We start from the raw sequence: 27429 nt of genomic DNA on the forward strand, positions 1-27429 counted from the left end.
CAGGAATCTGTAACAAGGAAAAATGCCAGCAACCCCAGTGCCATAAATTGCGACAAGCTTGAAAGCTTACCGTATTTGGTATTAATAAATAAAGACCTTAAAGCACAAATCTTCTATACAGAGCATTCCTCCTCCCTACCAGAGGGATCTATTCCAACCTTTGGAGGCGAAAGTGGTTGGACAGCTCCACCTGACTGTATAGTATATAGCATTTTCATACATCTCTTTATTTTTTCTATTTGTGCTTTGACCAGTGTGTAGTGCCAGGCTGACATACATACACTAAGTGAGGTTGAACAAACATGTGCAAAGCCCTGGCAGGTTTCCTGTGTTAGTGGGGATAATTCTTTGAACAGCTCAAGGAGAGAAAGCAAACATTCAGCTAACATGCTCAGCAAGCAATGAAGCAATAACCTTGGGGCTGTGATAAAGTGTACCCCACTTTCAGAGCCCCTTCTACCTTCTATCTAAAAGTACCCCTAGGTCTACTTGAAGCTGGATGGGGATATACATACAGTCAAGTGGACTTCCCCTATAAAAATTAAGACAGCAGGCAAGAGTCAAAATCTTAGCCTCAGCTAATCAATTTATTTCACACACAAAAAAGAAAAACCAGAACAAAGAAGTTACATCCTTGCCCCCCCCTCCCCCACAAGGCTCAATGCCCATGGACCAGACTATATTCTGCCACCGGTTAGCATTACACCTTTACTGTCTTGCACCTCTGCACAAAATAATCCCTTGACACCCTGTCTATCCTTGTGATTGGATATCATTATAATATAACTACACGATTAGAGGCATAAATAGGGCCTGTGAATCCTTTAGACCCCTTCCCTCCTAAAACCAACAAAACCGTTTATGATTAATTTCTCATCACATGCTTGAAGATAGGGCTAAGAATTCAATTTTTCTTTTTATAAAAAAATTATATGTTGTGTTTTCATCAAAAATGATTTTCAATTTTCACTGTCAAGAACATCAAAAGCTTTTTTTAATAAAATCATTTTAAAAGAAATTTAAAATGAATAAGAAATTCTTTAAAAAAGAAATCATTTTTCCCAAAAAATTATGTCTTTTACACCAAAACACAGATCCTTCTATACATGACCTAGACAACAATAATAGTTACAAAAAGAAAAGGGTAAGAAAATATTCATTTAATTAAACAATAGATTAAGGATACATTTCTCAGCCCATCAAGTTATGTAAAACAAGAGCTAAGAGTTCATATGGCACTTGTGACGAGGCAAGAAGAGCTAAGAGCTCATATGGTGTGAGCTCTAACAAAATTCTAAGAATCAATAGATTGATTTAAAAGGAAAATCAGAGGCTTAATGCCGGTCAGGATTTAAAATAAGAGCTCTGAGTCATAATGTCCTTCTAAATATCAAAATTCATTAAGATCCGATCACCCACTCGTAAATTATAAATACCTAATTTTTTCTAATTTTTCCTCTCCCTTTAGCCCCCCCCCCCCCCCCGATGGTCGAATCTGGGAAAACGACTTTATCAAGTCAATTTGTGCAGCTCCCTGACAAGCCTACCAATTTTCATCGCCCTAGCACGTCCAGAAGCACCCAACTCGCCAAATCACTGAACCCCTCCCCCTAACTCCCCCAAAGAGAGCAAGTCCAGTACGGTTACGTCAATTACGTATCAAGGACATTTGCTTATTCTATCCACCTAACTTCATCCCGATTCCTCCACTCCAAGTATTTTCCAAGATTCCCGCTCCAACTCCCCTCAATGTCAAAAGATCTGGTTGGGATTTGAAATAAGAGCTCTGAGACATGAATTCCTTCTAAATATCAAATTTCATTAAGATCCGATCATCTATTCGTAAGATAAAAATACCCCAATTTTCACATTTTCCATGAATTCCGGTTTCCCCACCAACTCCCCCCAATGTCACAGGATCGGGTCGGAATTTTAAATTAGAGCTTTAAAGCACAAGATCCTTTTAAATATCAATTTTCATTAAGATCTGGTCACCCTTTTGTAAGTTACAAATACCTCAATTTTCAAAATTACCCCCCCCCCCAACTCCACCAAAGAGAGCAAATCCGGTCCGGTTATGTCAGTCACGTATCTTAGACAAGTTTTTATTCTTCCCATCCAGTTTCATCCTGATCTCTCCGCTTTAAGTATTTTTAAGATTTCCGGTCCCCCCCAACTGCCCCCCCCCCCCCCCAATGACGCTGGATCCGGTTGAGATTTAAAATAAGAGATCTGAGTTACGAGGTCCTTCTAAATATGAAGTTTCATGAAGACCCGATCACTCCTTCGTAAGTTAAAAATACGTCATTTTTCTAATTTTACAGAATTACCCCCCCCCCCCCCAATAGAGCGGATCCGTTCCAATTATGTAAATCACGTATCTAAGACTTCTGTTTATTTTTCCCACCAAGTTTCATCCCGATCCCTCCAATCTAAGCGTTTTCCATGATTTTAGGTTCCCCCACCCCAAACTCCCCCCAATGTCACCAGATCCGGTCGGGATTTGAAATAAGAGCTTTGAGACACGATATCCTTCTAAAAATCAAATTTTATTGAGATCCGATCACCCGTTCGTAAGTTAAAAATACTCATTTTTTCTAATTTTTCAGAATTAACCCCCCCCCCCAACTACCCCAAAGAGAGCGGATCCGTTCCGGTTATGTCGATCATGTATCTAGGACTTGGGCTCATTTTTCCCACCAAGTTTCATCCCGATCCCTCCACTCTAAGTGTTTTCCAAGATTTTAGTTTTCTCCCTCCCAACTCCCCCCCCCAATGTCACCAGATCCGGTCGGAATTTAAAATAAGAGCTTGAGACACGATATCCTTCTAAATATCAAATTTCATTGAGATCCGATCACCCGTTCGTCAGTTAAAAATACCATTTTTTCTAATTTTTCAGAATTATCCCCCCCCACAACTACCCCAAAGAGAGCGGATCCATTCCGGTTATGTCAATCTTGTATCTAGGACTAGTGCTTATTTTTCCCACCGAGTTTCATCCTGATCCCTCCACTCTTAGTGTTTTTCAAGATTTAAGGTTTCCCCCTCCCAACCCCCCCCCCCCCCCAATGTCACCAGATCCGGTCGGGATTTAAAATAACAGCTCTGAGATACGATATCCTTCCAAACATCAAATTTCATTAAGATCCCATCACCCGTTCGTAAGTTAAAAATACTTTATTTTTTTCTATTTTTCCGAATTAACCAACCCCCACCCCCCCCCTCTCCAAGATAGTCAAATTGGGAAAACGACTATTTCTAATTTAATCTGGTCCGGTCCCTGATACGCCTGCCAAATTTCATCGTCCTAGCTTACCTGGAAGTGCCTAAAGTAGCAAAACTGGGACAATAGACCGACAGACTGAGCAACAGACCAACAGACAGACTGACAGAATTTGTGATTGCTATGTCACTTGGTTAATACCAAGTGCCATAAAAAGTGTGTCCATAGCATTTGAGCCAGCACAACTTCACCCCTACAGCAGACCAAAAATCATCCAGATTTTTTTTTTTATTAGGAATATGGTTGGTAATACCTCATTTATGTTTCATGCTGAACTGAAATTTTGGATGATTGCTATGCCAAAAAAATATTTTCATATATGAGCAAAATGTATCTGTGCAAATGTGGTTAAACCTATTTTCTTTCCTCTTAAATTAAACAAACAAATTTTTAACAGCACCAGGGGTACAACAGGGGAGAGAGTTCTCCCCTAAAACTGATCCATTATTGCTTATTAGAAATATGCAGGCCTTAAAAATCACCTTGTGAAAAAACTATATGTACCCACTTCTCCCAGCAATAAAAGACAAGAGCCAAGAGCTCATATGGCTGGCACTTTTGATGAGGTCAGTACCTAGAATTAAACTCGGTACTAGAGTTATTGATAACTTTCACTAAGATTCGATCACCCATTTGTAAGATAAATATACCTCAGTTTTCATGATTTCCTCTCCCTCCTGCCTCCCAGATGGTCGAATTGGGCAAACGACTGTTCTTAAGTCAATTTGCACAGGTCCCTGACACACCTGCCAATTTTCATTGTACTAGCACGTCAAGAAGCACCAAACTTGCCAGAGCACTAGAAATCCCTCCAACTCCCCCAAAGAGATCCGATCTGGTCCGTTTCTATCTATCATGTATCTAGAACTGGCGCTTATTCTCGAACTCGTCAAATCACTAGAAATCCTCCCAACTCCCCCAAAGACATTGGATCCAAACTGGTTATGTCAATTATGTATCTAGAACTTTTGCTTATTCTTCCTATCAATTTTCATCCCAATCTCTCCACTCTCAGCGTTTTCCAAGATTTCTGTTTCCCCTCCCACCCCCAAATGTCCCCGGAACCAATCCGAATTGAAAATGGAGCATCTGAGACATGAAATCTTTCTATGTATCAAATTTCATTAAGATCCAATCACCTATTTGTAAGATAAACATACCTAAATTTTCACAATTTCTCCTCCCTCCAGCCCCTCTCCAGATGGTCGAATCCAGGAAACGACTGTTATCAAGTCAATTTGTGCAGGTCCCTGACAGGCCTACCGATTTTCATCATCCTAGAATGCCCAGAAGCACCAAACTCGCCAAAGCACTGGAAATCCTCCCCAACTGCCCAAAGAGACCGGATCCAGTCTGGTTATGCCAATCATGTACCTAGGACTTGTGCTTATTCTTCTCATCAAGTTTCATCCTGATCTCTCCTCTCTAAGCGTTTTCCAAGATTTCCGGTTTCCCCCTCCAACTCCCCCCAGTGTCATTGGATCCTGTCAGGATTTAATATATGAGTTTTGAGACACGAGATCCTTCTAAATATCAAATTTCATTAAGATCTGATCACCCATTCATAAGTTAAAAATACCTCATTTTCTTGAATAATATTTCTGAATTATCCCCCCCCCCAGATGGTCGAACTGGGGAAGCTACTATTTCTATTTTAACCTAATCTGGCCCCTGATATGCCTGCCAACTTTCATTGTTATAGCTTATCTGGAAGTGCCTGAACTAGCAAAACCAGGAATGACAGACCAACAGACAAACATCCTGACAGAAACTGGGAACACTATATGGTACTTGGCCGACGGGCAAGTGCCATAAAAACCTGTATAAACTCACAGAGCATCCATGTTTTACCAAATAAAAATAAAATCTAACAAAAAAACTGTAAAAGTGTAATGCTGAGGAGAAGGCATTCAAAACCATATTGTTATTACCAAATATAAAACAGATGATAAACATTTATTATGAGGATGTGACAAGCTTCTTATACTGGAAGTAGCCTTAGCCTATAAGGCTAAGATAAACAACTCACCGACTTGAAAGGTCACATTCCAATTTTTCTTCTAGTTGCTGTCTGACTTTTTTTGATGAAGTTTTGTCTAAATCTGCATCTTTAAGTATTGCTGAAAAGGAAACAAAAATATAAATTTGAATACATTTCTCCAGCTTATCTTGTTTGAAAATCAACTTGACGAATTACTGGGAAACTTATGTAACTAGTTAAAAAATATCATAGTTGTACTCTATTTGTAAATTGTAAACTTTTCTTAAACTAGATTTATAGGGCTAATCAATTGAATAGTAACCAGCTTCGTTCTACCCAAAGCATCACTATTTTCACACACGTTTTATAAGTGCACTGAAGCTTGTTTCTCCACTGTCAACAAATACTGTTTGTTTTTTATATATATATATATATATATATATATAATATATATATATATATATATATATATATATATATATATATATATAAAAAATAAGTTTTCTTTCTGTGTGTCTGTCTGTGGATCAGGTGACGTCATGTTTCTGTGTCGGCTGACGTCATGAAGTTAGTTGTCGTCATTTTTGCTATGACGGTGACGTCATTAAAGATATTTAAGACATATACGTTCACGTAGAAATCTATTAATGTTTAACTTTAAAATGACTGATGAACTTACAATGGCAAAAGCCGATGAAGATGCTCAAAGAGTCTATGCCAAAAAACTTGCTGCTGATAGAGAAAGTCAGAAAAGAAAGCGTGCCGAGGAATCAAAAGAACAGCAAGGAAACAGGCTTGAGGCTAAAGAACGCAAAACCACGCAGTTAGATGAAGATCCACCTGGACAGCGAGAGTCAAAACATATCAAAACTGAAAATGATAGCGATGATGATTGGGTTTGGGATTTTGACTCGGATAAGGTCATCAATGCCTACCAGATTTTAGTTAAAAAAACAAAGGTTCGGCGATATGTATTTCATAGTGAAGCTGAAAAATAAAGAAGAAAAAGAAAACTGAAAAAAGAAAAATGTAAAAAACTAAAAAATACTAAAAAGAAAAAACACTCAAAGAGAAATTACAGACCGGGACACAAATGACGACCGGGACAGAGGGAATATAAATAACGACCGGGACACTCAAAGAGAAATTACAGACTGGGATACCGGGACACAAATGACGACCGGGACACAGGGAATATAAATGACGACCAGGACACAGGTATTTAAGAATATCGTTCAAAGACAAATTTTTAATTGTAAGAAGACCGTTGAAAGAGAAATTTCTAATTGTAAAATGAAAATATACTCCATCGAATACTCCAACGTCAGATATGACTTTTGATTTTACATCAGAAATTTATAACTACACTTTAGTTATTATAGAAGATTTGTGCGTACGTATGGCAAACAAACCTCTTCAGGATTTGGGAATGTCTTCACCTAACCGTATCGCTGCTGTTTCGACATGTGTAGAATTGGATCGTGAAAAAAGTTACAGTACAAATGATCTATTGTCGTATGTACAAAATAAATTTCCAAGTTAACATCGGAACAAAAAGACATTTATGATACGATAGACTAAATTTCCGGACGTATACAACTACCTGCTGATTTCTGTAATTTAGTGACGTCCAAAAATGAATTGATTGAAAAAGTATTTCCGAATATTCTAAAAAATTATAAAAATAATAAATGGCTAAGTGAAAGAGCGATTCTCGCACCCAAAAATATAGACGTCCACGAAATCAACAATATTGTTTTGACCAAGATTCGAGACCAGGCAGTCCTTTACAAGTCAGTCGACACAGTTTTGGAACCAAATGAAGCGGTTAATTATCCATCTGAATTTTTAAATTCCATAGATCTTTCAGGGTTTCCACCACACGTGCTACAACTAAAAATAGGCGTACCAATAATACTTTTAAGAAATATCAACCCACCAAAGCTTTGCAATGGCACGCGACTTGCCATAAAAAAAACAATGGAAAACCTAATAGAGGCCACAATCTTGACAGGGCCTTTTGAGAGTGAGGCTGTTCTTATTCCTCGCATTCCCATGATTCCAACGGATCTGCCTTTTCAATTTAAAAGATTGCAATTCCCAATTCGATTAGCATTTGCAATCATTTATATTCCCTGTGTCCCGGTCGTCATTTGTGTCCCGGTATCCCAGTCTGTAATTTCTCTTTGAGTGTCCCGGTCGTTATTTATATTCCCTCTGTCCCGGTCGTCATTTGTGTCCCGGTCTGTAATTTCTCTTTGAGTGTTTTTTCTTTTTAGTATTTTTTAGTTTTTTACATTTTTTCTTTTTTCAGTTTTCTTTTTCTTCTTTATTTTTCAGCTTCACTATGAAATACATATCGCCGAACCTTTGTTTTTTTAACTAAAATCTGGTAGGCATTGATGACCTTATCCAAGTCAAAATCCCAAACCCAATCATCATCGCTATCATTTTCAGTTTTGATATGTTTTGACTCTCGCTGTCCAGGTGGATCTTCATCCAACTGCGCGGTTTTGCGTTCTTTAGCCTCAAGCCTGTTTCCTTGCTGTTCTTTTGATTCCTCGGCACGCTTTCTTTTCTGACTTTCTCTATCAGCAGCAAGTTTTTTGGAATAGACTCTTTGAGCATCTTCATCGGCTTTTGCCATTGTAAGTTCATCAGTCATTTTAAACTTAAACATTAATAGATTTCTACGTGAACATATATGTCTTAAATATCTTTAATGACGTCACCGTCATAGCAAAAATGACGACAACTAACTTCATGACGTCAGTCGACACAGAAACATGACGTCACCTGACAGACAGACACATAGACAGACAACTTATTTTTATATATATACTAGCTGTTGGGGTGGCGCTTCGCGCCACCCCAACACCTAGTTGGTGGGGGCGCTTCGCGCCCCCCCCCAAGCCCCCCCGCGCGCGTAAGTCGTTACGCGCCATAATAGTTACGCGCCATTGTAGTTGTGTCCCTATGTCCCACCTGTGAATATAGATAGATATATATATATATATATATATATATATATATATATATATATATATATATATGGTTTTAACTACGTAAAACTTGCGAATATACAACATTCTTTGCTGTCCCATTGTCTTTGCATATAAATAGATTGTCAGGTTTACCGACTCTTGAACATGCAACATATAATGGTCCATGGGAAAACAATCTGTATTCAGATCTATACCTCATGATTCTAATGATTGCCCTTGAGCTTTGTTGATGGTGATTGCTAATCGACCATTCCCTGTCCCGGTGTCCCGGTCGTCATTTACATCCCCCTGTTTCCCCCGGTGTCCCCGTTGTAGTTGTGTCCCTGTGTCCCGGTCGTCATTTATATTCCCTGTGTCCCGGTCGTCATTTGTATCCCGGTGTCCCGGTCTGTATATACATTCGTTTTTTAGTTTTGTTTTTCTCCTTTATTTTTTTCCTTTTTTTTTCTTTTTTAGCTTATTTAGATTTTTAGATTTTTTAGTTTTTTTATTAGTTTTTTTTTCTTTTTAGTTTTTTTGTCCCGGTCGTCATTTATATCCCCCTGTTTCCCCCGGTGTCCCCGTTGTAGTTGTGTCCCTGTGTCCCGGTCGTCATTTATATTCCCTGTGTCCCGATTAGTTTTTTAGCTTTTTTATTTTTTTTATTAGTTTTTAGTTTTTTTTGTAGTTTTTGCCTTTTTTTTAGTTTTTTTAGTTTTTTAGCTTTTTTATTAGTTTTTAGTTTTTTTTGTAGTTTTTGCCTTTTTTTAGTTTTTTTAGTTTTTTAGCTTTTTTATTTTTTTTATTAGTTTTTAGTTTTTTTTTGTAGTTTTTGCCTTTTTTTAGTTTTTTCAGTTTTGACGTCACCTGATCCAGTTTTTTCAGGTGACGTCACCTGATCCACGATCCACAGATCCACAGACAACTTATTTTTATATATATAGATAGTTTTTTTTTTTACTTATGTCCTGGTCGTCATTTATACTCCCTGTGTCCCGGTGCTTTGTTGATTGCTAATCGAACATTCCTTTTGTCCTGGTCGCTTTCTCTTTGAGTTTCGTCATTTATTTTTTTCTTTTTTAGTTCTTTTAGTTTTTACCTTTTTTAGTTTTTTTTAGTTTTTTAGATGAAAATTTTTTTCAGTTTTTTCCTTTTTTTCTTTTTAGTTTTTTATTGGTTTTTACCTTTATTTTAGCTTATTTTTCAGTTTTTTCCTTTTTTTTAGTTTTTTTTTATTTTTTTTAGTTTTTTACCTTTTTTTAGTTTTTTTAGTTTTTTTAGTTTTTTAGCTTTTTTACTTATTTTATTAGTTTTTAGTTTTTTTTTGTAGTTTTTGCCTTTTTTTAGTTTTTTCAGTTTTTTTTTTAGTTTTTTATTGGTTTTTACCTTTATTTTAGCTTATTTTTCAGTTTTTTCCTTTTTTTTTTTAGTTTTTTTTAGTTTTTAGTTTTTTTCGTTTTTTACCTTTTTTTTAGTTTTTTTAGTTTTTTTAGTTTTTTAGCTTTTTTATTTTTTTTATTAGTTTTTAGTTTTTTTTGTAGTTTTTGCCTTTTTTTAGTTTTTTTAGTTTTTTAGCTTTTTTATTAGTTTTTAGTTTTTTTTGTAGTTTTTGCCTTTTTTTAGTTTTTTTAGTTTTTTAGCTTTTTTATTTTTTTTATTAGTTTTTAGTTTTTTTTGTAGTTTTTGCCTTTTTTTAGTTTTTTCAGTTTTGACGTCACCTGATCCAGTTTTTTCAGGTGACGTCACCTGATCCATCCACAGACAGACAGACAGACAACTTATTTTTATATATATAGATATATATATATATATATATATATATATATATATATATATATATATATATATATATTCATAGAACATGCAAAAATTGTACAGTCTTGTGAAAAAAGGGAAGATAGGAGAGGGGGGAAGAAGAAGTAATTTGTTATGTCATTACTTTTCTAGCTTTACAGGGTAATTTTTTTAACTAATCCTGGGGCTATGTTTCCATGCCCCTCCCCTTCCTATGGGAATATGTGAAAAAGTTCATATGGTCAAAGTAAAAGAGACAAACTCATAACTAGATAGAGCAACACGTTTGAGTACTTGCACATAGCTCAATATATTTTGAATAGCACATCATCTAAAGAGAATCATTTTTTCATTTAGCTGTATTTGAACATAATGATCATGTCTATTTGACACAAAAAGCTCCAGAGACTTAAAATTCGTTATGACATTAGCCATTACTCTGTTGTTTGGACAATAAAAAGGTAATATTAAATTGGAACAGGTGCTCTTGGCTACTTTATTGTGTCCTAGGGTAACACTCCAATGTGGAATACTCTAAAACACAAATAAAAAGCCTGGCTATAGGAAAGGGCTGTCAGAACATTTTTAATAGAAATGGGCATGAGAAAATGTGGAAGTGCAATTGTAGGTACAACCTTTAGAAGTTTCTAATGTTATCCTTAGAACTATGGTATATCCCTCCTCTAGCAGACAAGAGAGGTGTTATCCTCTACTCAAACCTTCAAAAGACTAGACTGTAATTTTCACCTTCTACTGAAAACAATATGTATTTCAAACAGTGTGTTTTTTTCCCAACGTTAGCCTTAAATTACTGTAAATTGCACTTGTTAGCAATATGGACAAATCCTGTGTATGCCAGTTAGTAATAATAGGGCTGCAGGACATCTGCATCCCATTGTGTGAAGCATTGTTTACTTACCCAGTCCTTGTTGAGATTTGACTTGAAGCTGTTTATGGTTTTTGATCCCACTGCCATCTTGCTGAGACCATTCTGCAGACTAAAGATGTAATTGCAGAAGAAATGGTTTCTTTTTATTGTCATGGCATACTTGCAACAAAGCTTTGCTCAATGACCTCTGGCACTGGATGACCCAGCAGGCTCAAGAATGTCTTTGTTGCCAGACTGTTGCAGCTTGTAGGTCATTATCATGTCACCTCTTTGTTGATGGTATGTTAGAGTTGGCAGCCTAAGGCTCTGCAGTTGGCATGAATACTCTTTATCTTTGAGGCCATTTACACATTTTGTTGCCCACATTGGATGGATGTGACTCATGTGGAGTTTAGTAACTATTGCTGGGCATCTACTGGTGATTATGCACTTGATGATACCAAGAGTTAGGTTAGCCTCTGCCACTGCAACTTGGGTGTGGCAGCTGAATTTAAGGTCTTCATCAACAATGACCCCAGAATCTCTTAGTGAGGTACTTTCAGAAATCGGTTGTCTCACACAAGCATTTGATGATATTGAGTATTGCCATTAAGGATTATTTCTTCCAAAATGGAAAACCTTGCACTTTTCAACATTAAACTTGAGCCTCCATATATTCACCTATTTGCAAAGGGTGTCAAGATCTGACTGTATTGAGGCCATACCCTGCTGTGTGTTGACAGGACCATTAAGTTTTGAGTCAGTGGCATAAAGTGTAAGTTTTTTTCTAGCATTTCTTAGAGTGTTGTTAATGTAGAAGGGTATAGACCCCAAAACAGTTCCTTGAGGCACTCTACTTATGACCTCTGTATTTCAGAGTAGTAAGTTGTACCACCTTCACCAAAAGTCTGACCAGCTGCTTTCTTCCTTCAACAAGACATTATCAAGACCACAAAAACAAGTGCTTGAGATATATGGTGGAACCATGGACCTATCACCAAATATGCTATTAGAGTAATAAAAAAATGTATTTCCTCTTTTCTCCAAAAGTGCTACCATTGACTGTTTGAAAGTTCTGCTTGCATTTCTGTTTCTGTGCTTGGGACTGAGACAGAGGAATGGTATCAAATGTGCCTCCTAGACTTTTTTTTCATAGTGCTGATCAATAGAAACTGAAGAGCCATTTAGAACATACAACAACAGTTTTACATTCAAAACCTTCTTCATCAAACAGCAAATTTCAAATGTTTGAAGGGGTTAAACTCCTAATTGTTGTGGTGCTCAGTCTTGATTTGATAATAATAATAATACTACCTAAAGTTTTAATCAGTGAAACAACAAGCTTGGACCAATCTGCTAAATGTCCTCTGTGACAACCAGCTTTCAGCAGAAAAGTGAGTTAGGTTGGTAGTACCTAAATTAAATTCCAAAGCAATGAATTGATTTTTAATATGTAAGTTTAGAGGAAAGCTTTTCTCCTGCTAATAATTTTCAAAAAGGCAGACATCCTACACTTTATTTCAAGCAGAATTAGCAAAAGGCATTTTGATCTATATGATAGGCAGCCAAAGCTCAGCTCTCCACACAAAAAAATTCCCACACATAAGAGAAAAAACATTGGTAGCTCTGAACTTTTTTACAGACTTCAAAAATGAACTGATATTATAGTGTTGATTTATAATATTGTATGATATTGATTAATTTATTACAAGAGAAGACAAAATTTTGACATTTTGCTTCTGATAGCTGTTCTTTAAAAAATATATTCTGTTCAATTAATTTTTGGACAAACAATTATAAAGTTTTCCAGATTGAGTGTTCTAGTTTATTATTGCTTTTTCTTTATACAGCCTATGTTATGAATCATCTTTTAAGTTACTTTCTAGTATGCTTAGGAGTTTATTCTAACTGATGCTGTTTAACTGTACAATATTTGTTCTATACTTATGGAGTTGAGATTGGCACCCCCCTCCCCCAGTAGATGTTAAAATACTTACAAATAGCCAACAATCCTCTGGTAACCAACCCTACTCTCATTTCTCTGGGCCATCAATTGAATTGAGAAAACACATCTTACATAAATCCTTTGAAACCAAAGGGACAAAATGCTTTTATGATGATAGCACAAGGAAGATTGTATAAAGTGCAAAGCTCTAGTAGAGGAGTTGAAATGCAAAAAAGAAGTGGATTTCCTAATTTGTAAGGGTGCCATTGTCCAAAAATAGCTTGCCTGGAGGAGCAATCCCCCTCCCAACTGCTCCAATGTCCCACTAATGATAGTGCCTCATTCTCCCCCTGTAAATACTTCAAGTGATTCTCTAATAAATCTTTGCAACCTTATTACCCCTCTATATTACATTCCAATAAGATTTTATGGAGGAACAAAAATTTCCCTGGATAATGCTGAATCAGAATTAGATTCATTGAATAGTTCTATGAATACTTCTTTTGTGTCAATTACAGACCTGACACCTGTGTGGCAAAGAGTCAAACTTTAGCGTAGCGTGCAAGGTATTGAGGTTGGGGCAGCTCCTTTGATATACGGAATTCTCTTCGCTCTATGTTTTATTGCCGCTCCTCACTTTTAGTTGAAAAAAAATGTGTTTCATTTTTTTAGTTTAATAATCCAGGAAACATTCCTTCTTTTTGGTTCAGGCTATATTCCAGTAATGTTTTGTCTTCCACAAATTATAGCCCAAATAACTTTCTCAGATTTTAATGAAGCAAATGTTTATTCACAATTTGGCTACATCATGTATGTTTATAATTCAACAGGCTGTTATACAGACGGCCATAATGATTGATTGCTGAAGAATCATTCCTTTGAATTTCAACATAATTGAGACAGATTAGGGTAACTAATTAGCTTTAATTGTCGCTGAAGGTAAACTAGAAGAAAATAAAATGCTATGTCGGATCTTTTTACCGAACATAGGCAGAATCGCAATGGGTATGAAAATATACAAAGCTTTTCTAAAATGATTCACACCCCCATAGAAGGAGCAACATTTTTTTCTACGACCTACACTCAAGAAAACCCCTACTTTTCAATTGTTTTAAGAAACAATAATTCATTATTAGCTAATATTTCATTGAATAGTTGATCAGCGGGGGAGGGGTACAGTCTCATTTGCTCTCTCCCAAACTGCATCGCTGAAACGGATTTTTCCCAAATATAACTCCGCAAAAATTGAGTAGTAATTGCAACAAGCGAGGCCGTACCAAGGATTTTTGTTCGGGAATGGGGCTATTTTTTCGGGGGTGGTTACAAAGCATTAAAGAACAAACTAAAAGTTTGTTTAAATGCAATTTTTACGTTTTTACAAGTCAGAAAAAGTTTCAGGGGGGGGGGGTCAAACCCCCTAACCTCTCCCCTGGATACTGCATTGGCAACACTTAGTGGTAATGAGAAAAAACGGCATTATAATATTGTTACTGTCATTTCTATAAGTTGCATCTGACATTGAGGTTATCCTCCTAGATATCAGGTCATAACCTGCTGGTTGCGGATAAGGAGAATAAAAATTTGATTGAACAAGCGTTGTCATGTTGATCGCTTTGAGAAGATCCTAGCAGACAGTTATTGGCAATTATCTTAGAAGTATGACCATTTCGTCGCTGTTACGCTTACACGTTGTATGTGGCATCGTCACACGTTTGAGCTAATTCAGTGGCGATTCTGATCTCTCTTGTGCCCAGGGTAATATCTTGATTAGTGCCTCCCCACTGTTTCTCACAAAATTTTGAGGCTAAATTTTAACAAAACTTTCTTTATTAACAACATTATTTTCAATTTATTAATTAAATAATTTTTCATATTACTATTTAAATTATTCAACTATTAATAATTGTTTTAGTTATTATTTAATTATTATTGATTAGTTTTTTTATTAAATAAATAATAAATTGTTAACTGTTTTCATTTATAAACTGTGCTCTCTGCTTTATTTTAATAAAAACAAGATTTCAAAACTAGAAAATTATTAAAACCTTTAAATTATTTATTTGAAATTCTGCATCCCTAAAATTTCTACACCCGAGGCAAGTGCGCACTCTGTCCCCTGTAAAATCAGCTCTGAGTTAATTACTGAAAGCTATTCGCTAAACTGTTCTTAAAAAGAGGCAGCAGAATAATGTAGATCAGGAAGACTTATTTCAGAAATTTCAAAAGGTCAGATATGTCTTATTGGTATGACAGCGATGATTTCAGAATCGACCCTTAGGGGTGACAGTGAAGATATGCGTAGAGTTTCATAAAACAATGCCTGCAGTCAGGCACGTAAACATGAATTACTTCGAAGGTTCGGTTTAGAGCCTAATTACATATTGCTTTTCTACAGCGAAACTATAATATAACTGAAAATAGAGAAGATCTTATCTAAATTTGAATGCTGCTAGACAAGGCGGTATCCAAGGAGGGGGGCTAGGGGATTTAAACCTCCCCACCCCCGAAATGTTTGTCCGAATTTCAAAAACATAACAAGCATGAATACAAACAAATTTTTTATGCGTTAAAAAAAAATATGTCCCCCCCCCTCGAACCGAAATCTTTTTGCCCGCCGCCCTTAATACGTTCCCCTCTTAATACATGCCTTATTCAGTACCTCACATTTTTGCAATAACAATTAGCATTTATATTGAAAGAAGGTTCCTCTTATTTCGTCCCCAGAGACATATTTATCAGATCTTTTGACTATTTTGAACAAATGAAGGTTATCTCGTGGATTCCCATTTGGAAAGTTAAAGGATGTTGACTTCCATTTAAAGTTGTTTTTGCCCTCCCCCCTAGAGAAAAAATCTGGTAAACCCTCTTCCTCATAGACACAGACGTGTTTTCATCTATGGATATGAATATCGTGCAATTATACCAGGATCGGTGTTAATTCGAGATGGCAAAAGCTCGTAGGTACTCACCTAATAAAAATCACAGCTGTTACGATTTTTCTATGACGACCAAGCATTTTCTGATAAAACATCTCTTTTTGGCAACAATCTGGGACTGTTTCTTAGTACGGGTAGAAAATTGGGATAGAAATTCCATCCTAGTTAAACTCAAATTTGTGATTTAAGCTAAAATAATTGATAAGTATTCGCAGCATGATCAATTTGTCAAATTCAATGAGAAAAGGGCCGGATCGGCTTCTTCACTCACTTCACCAAAAAAAAAAAAAAAAAAAAAAATAGGATTACTATAATAAACTAATAAAAAACTTTAAACTCCGTTATACTGGTATTGGAATATAATTAAAGAACATTTTAGTTTATTGTTTTATTGCTTTTCATTAAGATTTTATGTCAAATTTGTAACAGATAAAAATTGATTGAATAACGTTGAAGATTTCCGGTATTATGCTTTGGCCCGCCCTGCCCTACTGCGTTTTCACATTTGAAAATATTAAGAAAAATAGGTCAGGCTTTTTAAATGATCTTTTGCGGCGAAGTACACCAAATTATTCGTAATGAGATATTATAAACTTAAACAAATCGGCTATTCTCAAACTCATTTATTATAGGAAACGCGCTAGCAGCGCTTGTGGCACAGCCTAGGTATATTATCATAAGCAGCCAACTTTGTATTCATGTTTGTTTCCACTGGTCACTTCGTATGGAAAGGGTACTCGTAGAAACTTAGAAAGGTGCTCATTTAATCGGAACTAAAAATTTCTAAAACCATTTTTGAGACTCAGAAATGAGTCAATTTTGAGATAGGTGAATTTCATAGCTAACAGGCCTCTCCCAGGGGACTATGGGAAATCATTTTACACCTAAAGGCATAATTAGTTGATTTTTCAACTATACTTAACAAAATGGCTATCTCAAAATTTTGATCAGATAATTTTAGAAAAAAAATTGGCGTGGAGGATGCCCAGTTGCCCTCCAATCTTTTTGATCACTTAAAAATGCCACTAGAACTTTTAATTTCCTTTCGAATGAGCGATCTTTTAGTATCTCCCGATCTTTTAGTATCCCTTGAGAAAACAAACAAACAATTAAACATGCGTCCGTGATCTTTCTTCTGGTAAAAATTCTGTTTCCCTTTTTTTTGGGAAATAAGGCAAATTTTCTCACGCTCGTAACCTTTGATGGTAAGACTAAACTTAATGAAATTTATATATTTGATATCATCATAAGAATCCTTTTGATATATCTATTGGTATTAAAATTCCGTTTTTTAGTGTTTCGTTTACTATTGAGAAGAGACGCTCCTTACTTACAGTTTGTTATCAGGAACTGTTTAAAAAGGTTCTAGGGTCATTTTTTGCCCTTTTTGGGAGAGGAGGACAATGCCCCAGAACTATTTTTTAGCATTGGGCGCCTTTTGGGCAGAGGACTTACAGCTGTAAGGAGGGCTTGCCCTCCAATAAAATTTGGATCCTAAACAGTTACTGTAAGAGCCAATAGCTTACTCAGCATTAAAAAACACCCCTCCCCCTTTTCATTATGAAACCAGTGTAAAAATTTGACAATTGATCTCCATTTAAATTCTCAAAGGTGTTTTCTATAGGGTGTTGGCTTGTGAGATGTTTCAAACAGGCTAAATTGGCTACTTAGGTCTACTTTTGCAGTATTAGCAGTCTCTAATAAGTTTTCATCTTCATTTAAATTCTCAAAGGTGTTTTCTATAGGGTGTTGGCTTGTGAGATGTTTCACACAGGCTAAATGGGCTACTTAGGTCTACTTTTGCAGTATTAGCAGTCTTTAATAAGTTTTCTTCTTCATTTAAATTCTCAAAGGTGTTTTCTATAGGGTGTTGGCTTGTGAGATGTTTCACACAGGCTAAATGGGCTACTTAGGTCTACTTTTGCAGTACCAGCAGAATTTCTAATAAGTTTTCTTATTCATTTAAATTATCAAAGGTGTTTTCTATAGGGTGTTGGCTTGTGAGATGTTTCAAACAGGCTAAATTGGCTACTTCGGTCTACTTTTGCAGTACTAGCAGGGTTTCTAATAAGTTTCCTTCTTAATTTAAATTCTCAAAGGTGTTTTCTATAATATATATATATCAGATAAGGTGTTGGTTTTCTATAAGGTGTGGCTTGTGAGGGGATGCAATCAGGCCAAATGGGCTATTTATTAGTTAATTATTAGTTAACATGCTAGGTTATGGTAGAGGACAATAGAGCTTTTTTTGTGTTTTCTTTATTTTAGGTTATAAATTAAAAGGAAAGTTGTACTTTATTACAATTATTAATTAGTTGCAATAGTTAGTTAATTATTAGTTTGCATGCTAGGTTTTAGCAGAGGACAACAGAGCTGGTATATGTTATTTTTGTCCTTTACTTTATAGTCTAAATTAAAGTAAAGTTGCAATTTACTGCAACTATTTATTAGTTGCATTAGTTAGTAAAATTATTAGATAATCATGCTAGGTTTTTGTGGAGGACAACGATAGGGGAAAGCCCTACAGATAGGTAGAGTAGCTCCATAGGAGGCTTAGACCAAGTAGGACCTTGTCCCAGTGGGGCCCATAATAGAAACTGGGAAACCCTCCCCTAGGGGTCATAATTACAGGTGGAGGAGGAAGAAGGCCCCTCAAATGTACACTCAGCAGGGCCAACTGCCGTGTTTACACGTCAGATGAATTACAAACCTTCTCCCAGTAATGGGTTAAATTGCATGGTGAAGCAGAACACCATCGTGGGAGGATCCTCTATAGGAGGACAACTGCGGCAGGGCGTAGGATCCAGATTTATGGACAACGGCCTCTGTAAAGGGTTGCCTCGACCCTTTCGGGGTACCTGCAAGACTGGGAAACTTGCGGTCAATTTTTCCCACTTAAGGAGTGGCGCCCCTCGAGGAAATTATAGCCTAGTAAACAACACAGCACTCGTACGGGATTCTGATTATTGGATAATTTTCTGGGCTTGGTTTGTTTTGATGGGCGCTTTCGGGCTGAAAAACCTCTTCCTAGCTAATTTATCTACTATGGACTGCCTCCCCGTAGTAGCATAATATTTGTAGGCATGAATATATAATGAGTCGGAGGTAGGTAGGTTGAATATATAATGAGTCTGGGCCCAGGATTGCACAAAGCCTCCAACTTACTGGAGGTCCCAGGGACTTCTTGCTGTCCGGTTCTAAGCCGGCTTAAGCTCTTCGGTGCAGACTTGAGAAGATATGTCGGTCCCCATCCTGCACTGGTATCCGGGATCACTGCTTTTCTTGAGACCAAAATAATTTCAAAGATTTAAAGAACATGAAAATTGGAACTTGGAATGTTACGACGTTAAAAAATGACTATCGCATCGACATTTTGACTGACGAATTCAGACGGTTTGAACTGGATTTATTAGGAGTTTCAGAAACTCATATACCAGGGGTAGGAAGCATGAAATTAGGTGACATAGAATTCGTTTACTCAGGCAGGAAGGATGGGGTACATAGACAGGGAGTAGGGCTCATGATGAATAAGGAAGCTGCTAAGTCTTGTTTAGGCTGGGAAGGTATTAATAATAGAATACTAATTGCTCATTTTATGACTAAAAAGTCTAAGGTATCAGTTATAGTAGTATATGCCCCCATTGAACCAACTGATGGAGATACTAGTGACTCAGATGAATTTTACTTACAGTTACAGGAGCAAATAGACAGGGTACCAGGTAGAAATATGTGTTTTTGCTAGGAGATTTTAATGCCCAGGTTGGTAGAAATAGGGATAGATGGTATCCTAGCCTAGGTAAATTTGGTGTAGGAAAAGAAAACAGTAATGGCTATAGGCTTTTGCAATTTTGTAGGTATAACAACCTAGTTATAACCAATACGGTGTTTGGTCACAAAATCGCCCATAAGTTGACATGGTATTCACGTGATGGTAAGACAGCAAACCTTATTGATTATGTTATTGTAAACAGAAGACTAGCAGGATCAGTACAAGATACTAGGGTGTATAGGAGTGCTGTTATTGATGTTAAAAGTAAAGATCACCATCTAGTAGTGTCTAAGGTTAATTTAAAGCTGAAATTTCGGAAGGGTAACTCCCTCCCGGAAAGTTATGATGTTGGTAGACTTCAGGATGAAAATTTGAGAAAAAAAAATCCAGGAACAGTTGAGTACTAAACTTGAGGGGTTTAAAATTTGACAATGTGGAAGATGGATGGAATAATTTCAGAAAAACAATTTGTGAAGTTGCTGATGGTGTCCTAGGGAAGAGTGCTAAGACAGCAACTAGGAATATTAGTGAAAAAGCTTTAGGTTTAATAGAGAGTAGAAGGGGTTTGTATAAGAATTATCTGAGTGATAGGTCGTATGAAAACAAAAGGAATGTAAAGAAAGTGGAGAAAGCATTAAAATATGAACTAAGGAGATGTGAAATGGAGGCGATGGATAAAATTGCTGAGGATCTGGAAGATGCGGCTAGACGGCATAATAGTAAAATATTATACTGGCATGTTAATAAATTGAAAGGGAGAAGCCAATCTGGACTAGTCCCAGTTAAAGATAGAAATGGGGCCACAATTAGTGATAAGGAAAAAGTTAAAGAAAGATGGGTGGAACATTTTGAGAATGTGCTAAACCGAGATACAGTTGCAGGAAAAGATATAGATGAAAATGAAAAAGTTTGTGATACCTTGGATGTGAAGGAAGATTTGTTTAGTGAGGAAGAATTAGCAACAGTACTAGAAGGATTAAAAAATAATAAGTCCACAGGTGCTGATAGTGTGATTAATGAGTTCCTTAAATATGGTGGCTCTGAGGTTAGGAATAAGCTACTGAAGATTATGAACATGATTTTTGAAAAAGGGGAAGTACCCAATGATTTTAGGAAAACCTTAATTAAACCACTGTATAAGAAAGGTGACAAGAGTGAGTGTCGTAATTATCGAGGCATTAGTCTGGTCTCTGTAGGTAGCAAATTACTGAGTAATGTGATACTTTTTAGACTGAGACATGCTGTAGACATAGTTTTAAGGGAAGAACAATGCGGTTTTAGAAAAGGTAGAGGATGTGTCGACCATGTTTTCACTCTTAGGTTAATAATTGAGAAGTCCCTTCGATGTCAAATACCTTTGGTCCTTAGTTTTATCGATTATGAGCAAGCTTTCGATTCTGTTGATAGAACAGCGTTAACAAAGGTCTTATCGTTATATGGTATACCAGAAAAATACATTAAAGTGATCTGTGCTATGTACGGGAATAATACTGCTGCGAGGTAGGAAATGAGGTTAGCAACTGGTTTTTGTATTAAATCAGGAGTTAAGCAGGGTTGTGCTCTATCCCCCTTTATAGGGATCATTTTGATGGACTTCGTCTTAAGGAGCACAGAAAAGGCAATTGGAGACGATGGAATCAAATGGGGAGGAAGAACGCTCCTGGACTTAGATTATGCTGATGATTTAAGCATATTAGATGAAAGTGTGAGCAAAATGAATGAATTTTGAGAGGTTTTACGAGTTCAGGGTGCTAAAATAGGCTTGAAAATTAATGTTAAGAAGACTAAGTCACTAAGGCTAGGAATAAGTGAAGATGAACAGGTGACATTAGGTAACGAAAAGATTGATCAGGTTGGGAGCTTCAGTTACCTTGGTAGTATTATTAGTAAAGATGGTGGGAGCAGTGAAGATGTTAAAAGTAGAATAGCTAAAGCTTAGGGTGTTTTTTCACAGTTAAAAAAAGTTTGGAAGAATAGAAAGATAAGCCTACAAACCAAGATTAGAATATTGGAAGCTACAGTGATGACAGTGGTCAAATATGGCTCTGAAGCAACGGCACTCCAAAAAGCAGATGAAAATTTACTAGATGTTTTCCAGAGAAATTGCCTACGGATTGTTCTGGGTACCCGGCTGACTGACCGTATTTCAAACAGTAGGTTGTACGAAAAGTGTGGTTCAATCCCGCTTTCTGGGGCTATAATGAAAGAAAGGTTGAGATGGCTAGGCCAAGTTCTACGGATGAAGGTTGACAGATTGTCTGAAGATTGTCCTTTTTGGCCAACCGTCTGGGGCTACACGGAAAGCAGGTGGTCCTTGTCTGGGTTGGGAGGATGTCATAAATAAAGATTTAAAGGAAATGGGAACTTCCTGGGAGGGTGTAAAGAGGGAGGCTTTAAATAGATTAGGTTGGAGGAGGAGCGTGCGTAGCTGTGTTGGCCTCAGGCGGCTTGGTGCTGCAGTGAGTTATTAGTAGTAGTAGTAGTAGTAGTAATTGATATTGTTTACGGCTCTTACTCAGGAGCTATTGGGGTAATTTCATCCCCAGAGACATATTTATAGGATCTTTTGACTATTCTGAACAAATAAACAAAATTTTGATCAGATGTCCTTATGTGGACAGGGGCCGGGTAGCAAAATAGGGGTATAGCAGAAGGGCTTGCCTCCAATCAAATTCAGATCATAAACAGTTTCAAGTGAAATTATAACAAAATAGGTTCCAAACTTGTGAATACTATGTACACGCAATCCAGTATTACACTATGGTCCAACGAATCAAACAGTTCGTGCTAACGAACTGCGAGTAAGGAGTGACCCGGCTCAATGGTAACCGAAACTCTAAAAACTGGAATTTTCGTACCAATAGATACATCGAAAGAATCAGATTTTTATGCTAATTTCAAATATTTAAGTTTCATTAAGTTTATTCTTGCCATCAAAAATTAATGGCCAGATAACATTTGTTTGTTGTCCCTAAATAGTTGTCCTCAACCTAAATTTGGTCCTCAGACTTTCACTGATTATGAAGCAATACAGCAGGAACTTTCATCTGCAAACTGGTCAATGCTAATCACCAGTGACATCAATGAGTTGTGGTTAAATTTAAAAAAAAAACCCTTCTTGCTCTTGAAAAGAAACATTCCAGGGTTATTTTAGGAAACAGCCCAAAACACTTCCCTTCATCACTAAGGAAGTTAAGAATCTGATTAACCAGAAATCTAGAGCTTGGAAACAGTATATGAAGAAGAGGAACCAGGAGACCCTGTCAATTTATATGGCAGTACAGAGTTGTGTAACAGATTCTGTAAAAAAAAAAACTGAAATCTGCTTATGAGGAAAAATTAGCTTCTGAGATCAAGTTAAACCCAAATTCTTTCTGGAGACATGTCTCTTCTAAAAACCCAAATCATCATACTATTCCTGACCTTGTTGACCACAGTGTACTACACTCATCTCCAATAGATAAGGCTGACATTCTAAATGCACAATTTGCTTCTGCCTTTACCCAAAATTCAGGTACCTCCTCACCAGCTCCATTGTATGAAGTGCTTTCCCTATGCCTGATCTGTCAGTAAGTGAAGTAATGGTTTTCAATAGCCTTGAGAAGCTTGATGTAAATAAGTCAAAGGGACCAGACGGTGTTCATCCATGTCTTCTTAAGGAGTGTCAAAAAGCTCTCAGTTACCCCCTGTGCATGCAGCTCCGGTTATCTCTTCAAAATGGGGAACTACTGCATGATTGGAAAACATCTTATATAACCCCAATCCATAAAAAGGGACAAAGAGACTCAGCAGAAAATTACCATCCTATAAGCATCACCTCTGCAGTTGTTAAGGTGCTTGAGAGATTTGTTAATAAAACTCTAATTGAACATCTTGAGGTCAATATTATTCTTTCCACATCACAACATGGATTCAGATCTGGTAGATCTGTGGACACTAACCTCATCCAAACATATGAATTAGTGACTACACTGCTTGATAAGGGTTTTCCTGTTGACATGATTCTTCTTGATCTGTCCAAAGCATTTGACAAAGTTTGTCATGAATTCCTCATAATCAAATTGAGGGCTGCAGGTGTCAACAAAGGTTTTGTACAGTGGATTATAGGCTTCCTTTCTGAAAGATCACATAGTGTCAGAGTTTTTGATTCACAGGGAACTCCTCATTTCTCTTCTCCCACAACTGTATTAAGTGGCATGCCTCATGGCACTATTCTTGGACCAACACTTTTCAACTTCTATGTTAACAAACTACCCACCCTTCTTTCAAATCTTATTACCCTTTATGCTGATGACTCAAAACTAGTTGGAAAAGCAGCTACTCCCTCTGACCAGTAATCAATTCAAACAGATCTTGACAGTCTAGGAAGATGGGCTAACATGTGGCTTCTGACTTTCAATGTTGACAAATGCCATGTAATCCATTTTGGCAAACACAACAAGCATCATAAGTATTTCCTTCAAGACAACTTCCTTTCTGCTGTTTCTGATGAAAGAGATCTTGGGGTTATTGCAGATCACCAATTAAATTTTAGCAGCCATGCTAAGTCTGTTTCATCTTCTGCAAATAAAACCCTCAGTATCATAAAAAGAACCATCTCCAGCCAACACCCTAGAGTTCTTATGAAGTTATATAAGGCACTTGTACATCCACGCCTGGAGGTTGGAATGTCATTGGCAGCCCCTTTCTTCAAAAAAGATAAGAAGTTGCTTGAGGATGTCCAGCATTGTGCTACTAAGATGGTTAGCAACATGAATAAAATTCTATACAAAGAAAGACTACATTGTTTGAGGCTTCTGACACTGACATACCAATGGAAAAGGGGTGACATTATTTTAACCAAAAAATTCCTCTCTAAAAATACCCTTCCTGGTCTCTTTGCATAGCCCTTGCATTCTGGTACTAGAGGACATTCATTGAAGCTCCCCATGCAGCATTCCATGAGTAGGCATTGAAGCCACTTCTTCAGCCAAAGAATCATCAATATGTGGAACCAGCTCTCTGAAAAAACAGTTTCTGCTACTTCAACTGACATGTTTGAGTCCCACCTTGATAGGGAATGGCTCTGCCAGGAGTTCCTTTACAATTGGGAAGCTGCAGAGTCCTCCACAAGAGTCTAATTTAACAGCCACAATCTACACCAAACAAATTCTTTTTTTCATGGAGCATCACAAGGATGGATAATCCTTATATCATTCCAAGCTGAAATTTAAGGTAATGAATGAGAACATGGCATGTGGAACTTTTCTCCCATCCCTCAAAATTGCCATGGGTAAGAGACTAGGCTATATGATAATGTATCTATAGTGTCTGCAGAGTTTAATGCATAATCATGGCATTAGGGCACCTTGTGAATAATTATTCTCTGATTCCTAGTTTACAAAATATTATAGCATATTCTGACTCTTTGTCAAGCCTGGAGCTACTGTACTCAGCTTCTCAATACAAGATGAATTTTGACAAACTTTATTGTCTTAAAATTATTCATACTCTTGTTTCAAGAGGCATAAGAACATACCTTCAGTATGTTCCAAGCCACTCAAATAACAGATTGATGACCTAAATATTGACCACCCACATTTATTCTACATTTTATGAAACAAGAACATTTTCTTTCAGATTGCCCCCAAATTTAGACCTCTACCATCTCTAGACATTCTTTGAGCAATTTATGGGATCGTCAGGAGAAGGGAGGGGGTGCATTTGTGAGTGAATTGATTGTTTTTTTTTTTAAGAACATAGGCTTCAAAAAAGATTCAGGTATAGTAGGCCTATGTTCACCTTGTCCCTATGTCAGCAATGAAATCTGGTATATAATGACTAAAACTATAGATTTTCCCAGAAGAAGCCTTGCATGAGATTGCTAGACCCTGTGGAATATTAATTAAATTGTCCAAAACCATTCCTGCAAGAAAGCATCCAATTCTGTTGATTATTTCCTTATTTTTAGCCAAAATTATTTTTATTAAAATACTGAGCTTAAAGACAAATAAGTAACTCAAGCTCTTTACCTGCAATTTCTTTCTTTATTTCAGAGCTACTGATGTCAGCCATTTTAGGGAATTTAAATTGTATATTCGAATTCTGTCTTCTTTTCTTTCTTTAGAAGACAAGGTGCTACTCATCTTTTCTTTTCAAAAACCCGACGCTTCATAAGCAAACAGAGCAAATAATACGGAACAAGAGTAAATAACACGGAATTCGAATAAGTTCTACTTCAGAAAAAACTTTGGAGTTTTCATCAGAAAACAACTACGTATAAAAGACCTTATATTGCAAGACGTATCTTTAACTATTGACCTCTTCAAATCATTCATGACATTATCAGTCGCAATTGAGCTGACTGTGATGAACTCTGTTGGTGGAAAAGGAGCATGCGCAGCTGCGTTGGCCTCAGGCAGATTGGTGCTGAAGTGAGTTGTTCATAGACACTAGCAGCATTAATAACATTAAATTGCAATTCTGAGAAATGGCAAATAATCCTTTTAAAATCACCACCTGGTGAGAACCAGCGCTTCTGACCAGCATCCTTTATCCCTCTTATAGGCCCTACCCCACCAAGACACCGATATTTTGTCGAATGCCATTTATTGGCACTAAATTATTGACACTTAAAAACTATGTGTTCTTCCATTTCAATTGTGAAGGGTGTTAAAACTTGCTAGTGATGATTCATCTTCTTGCTGGCTTTCAACGCTTATATTCCAGTCAGAGAAAAAGAACCTACAAGCTTAATTTAAGGCATCTCAAAAACCCGAATGCCTAGAAGGAATCTAATGGAAAAATAATAAATATTTGGGAACATAGTCTCCCGTAAAAGAAACCCGAAAGGGGTGATTTTGTATGATCAGCCCAAAACTTCTAGCCTGAGACCCTTAGGCCAGAAAGAACTCTATTGCGAGATTAAAATGAAGCAATGGGGAAAATTTTATCCGAAAGCCTCGGTCTCATTTCGATCTGTTTATATGTTAAAAATAAAAGTTTTTAAAGGAAGTGAAAAATAGAAATCATAGCCTAAGGGGGCGATAGGAAGAGAAATTATAAGTAAACTCAGGTTGGGGCGAGATAGGGGATTCCGAAAGGAAGGTGTTCGAAAACGCCTATTCCTTATTACGATTGTCTTGAAGGTTGTATGTGTAAGCGTTTAGAAGAAGAGTACCTAAATGTAAAGGAAAAAAAATTGTGCTTCTATACAGTAAAAGTTTATTTTTTGTTGACCGACTCAAAAATATGAAGCTTAACATTTGGTTACATCAATCAGAACAAGGCGCTTACGCGAGGGAAATTTGAAACATTACGAACAAACTTTGCTAATTTAAACTAGTTGGAAGGAAGTATTTACTCCGAAATATGAGGAAAATGCTAGCGTAATGTGGAAGAATTGGCAAAGTAGTACCTTTTTGCCAATGCCACAACGTAAAAAACAGACACTCGTTGGGGGGGGATCTTGACTGAAAAATAATGGCCTTTTAGATTGTCTCTCAAATATACTATTTATAGGTTGAGTCTTTAGGCGATGTTTTCAAATTGAAAGTAAAGCTAAATTTACGAAAAAGTGAGATATTTAATGCTTTTTCAGCAAAAAGAGGTTAAAAAAGAAGACTTCCCAATGCGATGTCTTTTGGCACCCACAAGGGGCTTAGGTAAAGTGTATGGATATTAATCGGTACGTCATAAAGGGGGAAGGCTGAAAATGTCGTGTAGAAGCGCCTATTCTCAATCCAGACCCTTAAAAGGCCATATAGAGCCCTTAGGAAATTCCCGGATAGCTACATCATATAGCGGGGAATCACCAATCCCCTGAAAATACCGCTGTATTCACGTTTCTCAAAACAATATAAATCTCAGATTTGGCAATGTTTAACA

At 36.8% G+C, this 27429-nt stretch overlaps 1 protein-coding gene across 1 annotated transcript in view; it reads right to left on the minus strand.

The window, feature by feature from the left end:
- The window catches only part of LOC136025096 (uncharacterized protein DDB_G0286299-like), a 70848-nt gene extending 45149 nt beyond the window's left edge, over window positions 1–25699 (minus strand). Inside the window, exons 1-2 of the mRNA XM_065700820.1 lie at window positions 25575–25699; window positions 5316–5406 (exon numbers count right to left, since the gene is read on the minus strand). Of these exons, the coding sequence (XP_065556892.1) occupies window positions 5316–5406; window positions 25575–25617 (134 nt within the window). The 5' untranslated portion in view covers window positions 25618–25699. The remainder of the gene's footprint in view (window positions 1–5315; window positions 5407–25574) is intronic.
- Between the last annotated feature and the right edge of the window lie 1730 nt (window positions 25700–27429).

This window comes from Artemia franciscana, chromosome 3 (assembly GCF_032884065.1).
Source record: "Artemia franciscana chromosome 3, ASM3288406v1, whole genome shotgun sequence".
NCBI classification, from domain to species: domain Eukaryota; kingdom Metazoa; phylum Arthropoda; class Branchiopoda; order Anostraca; family Artemiidae; genus Artemia; species Artemia franciscana.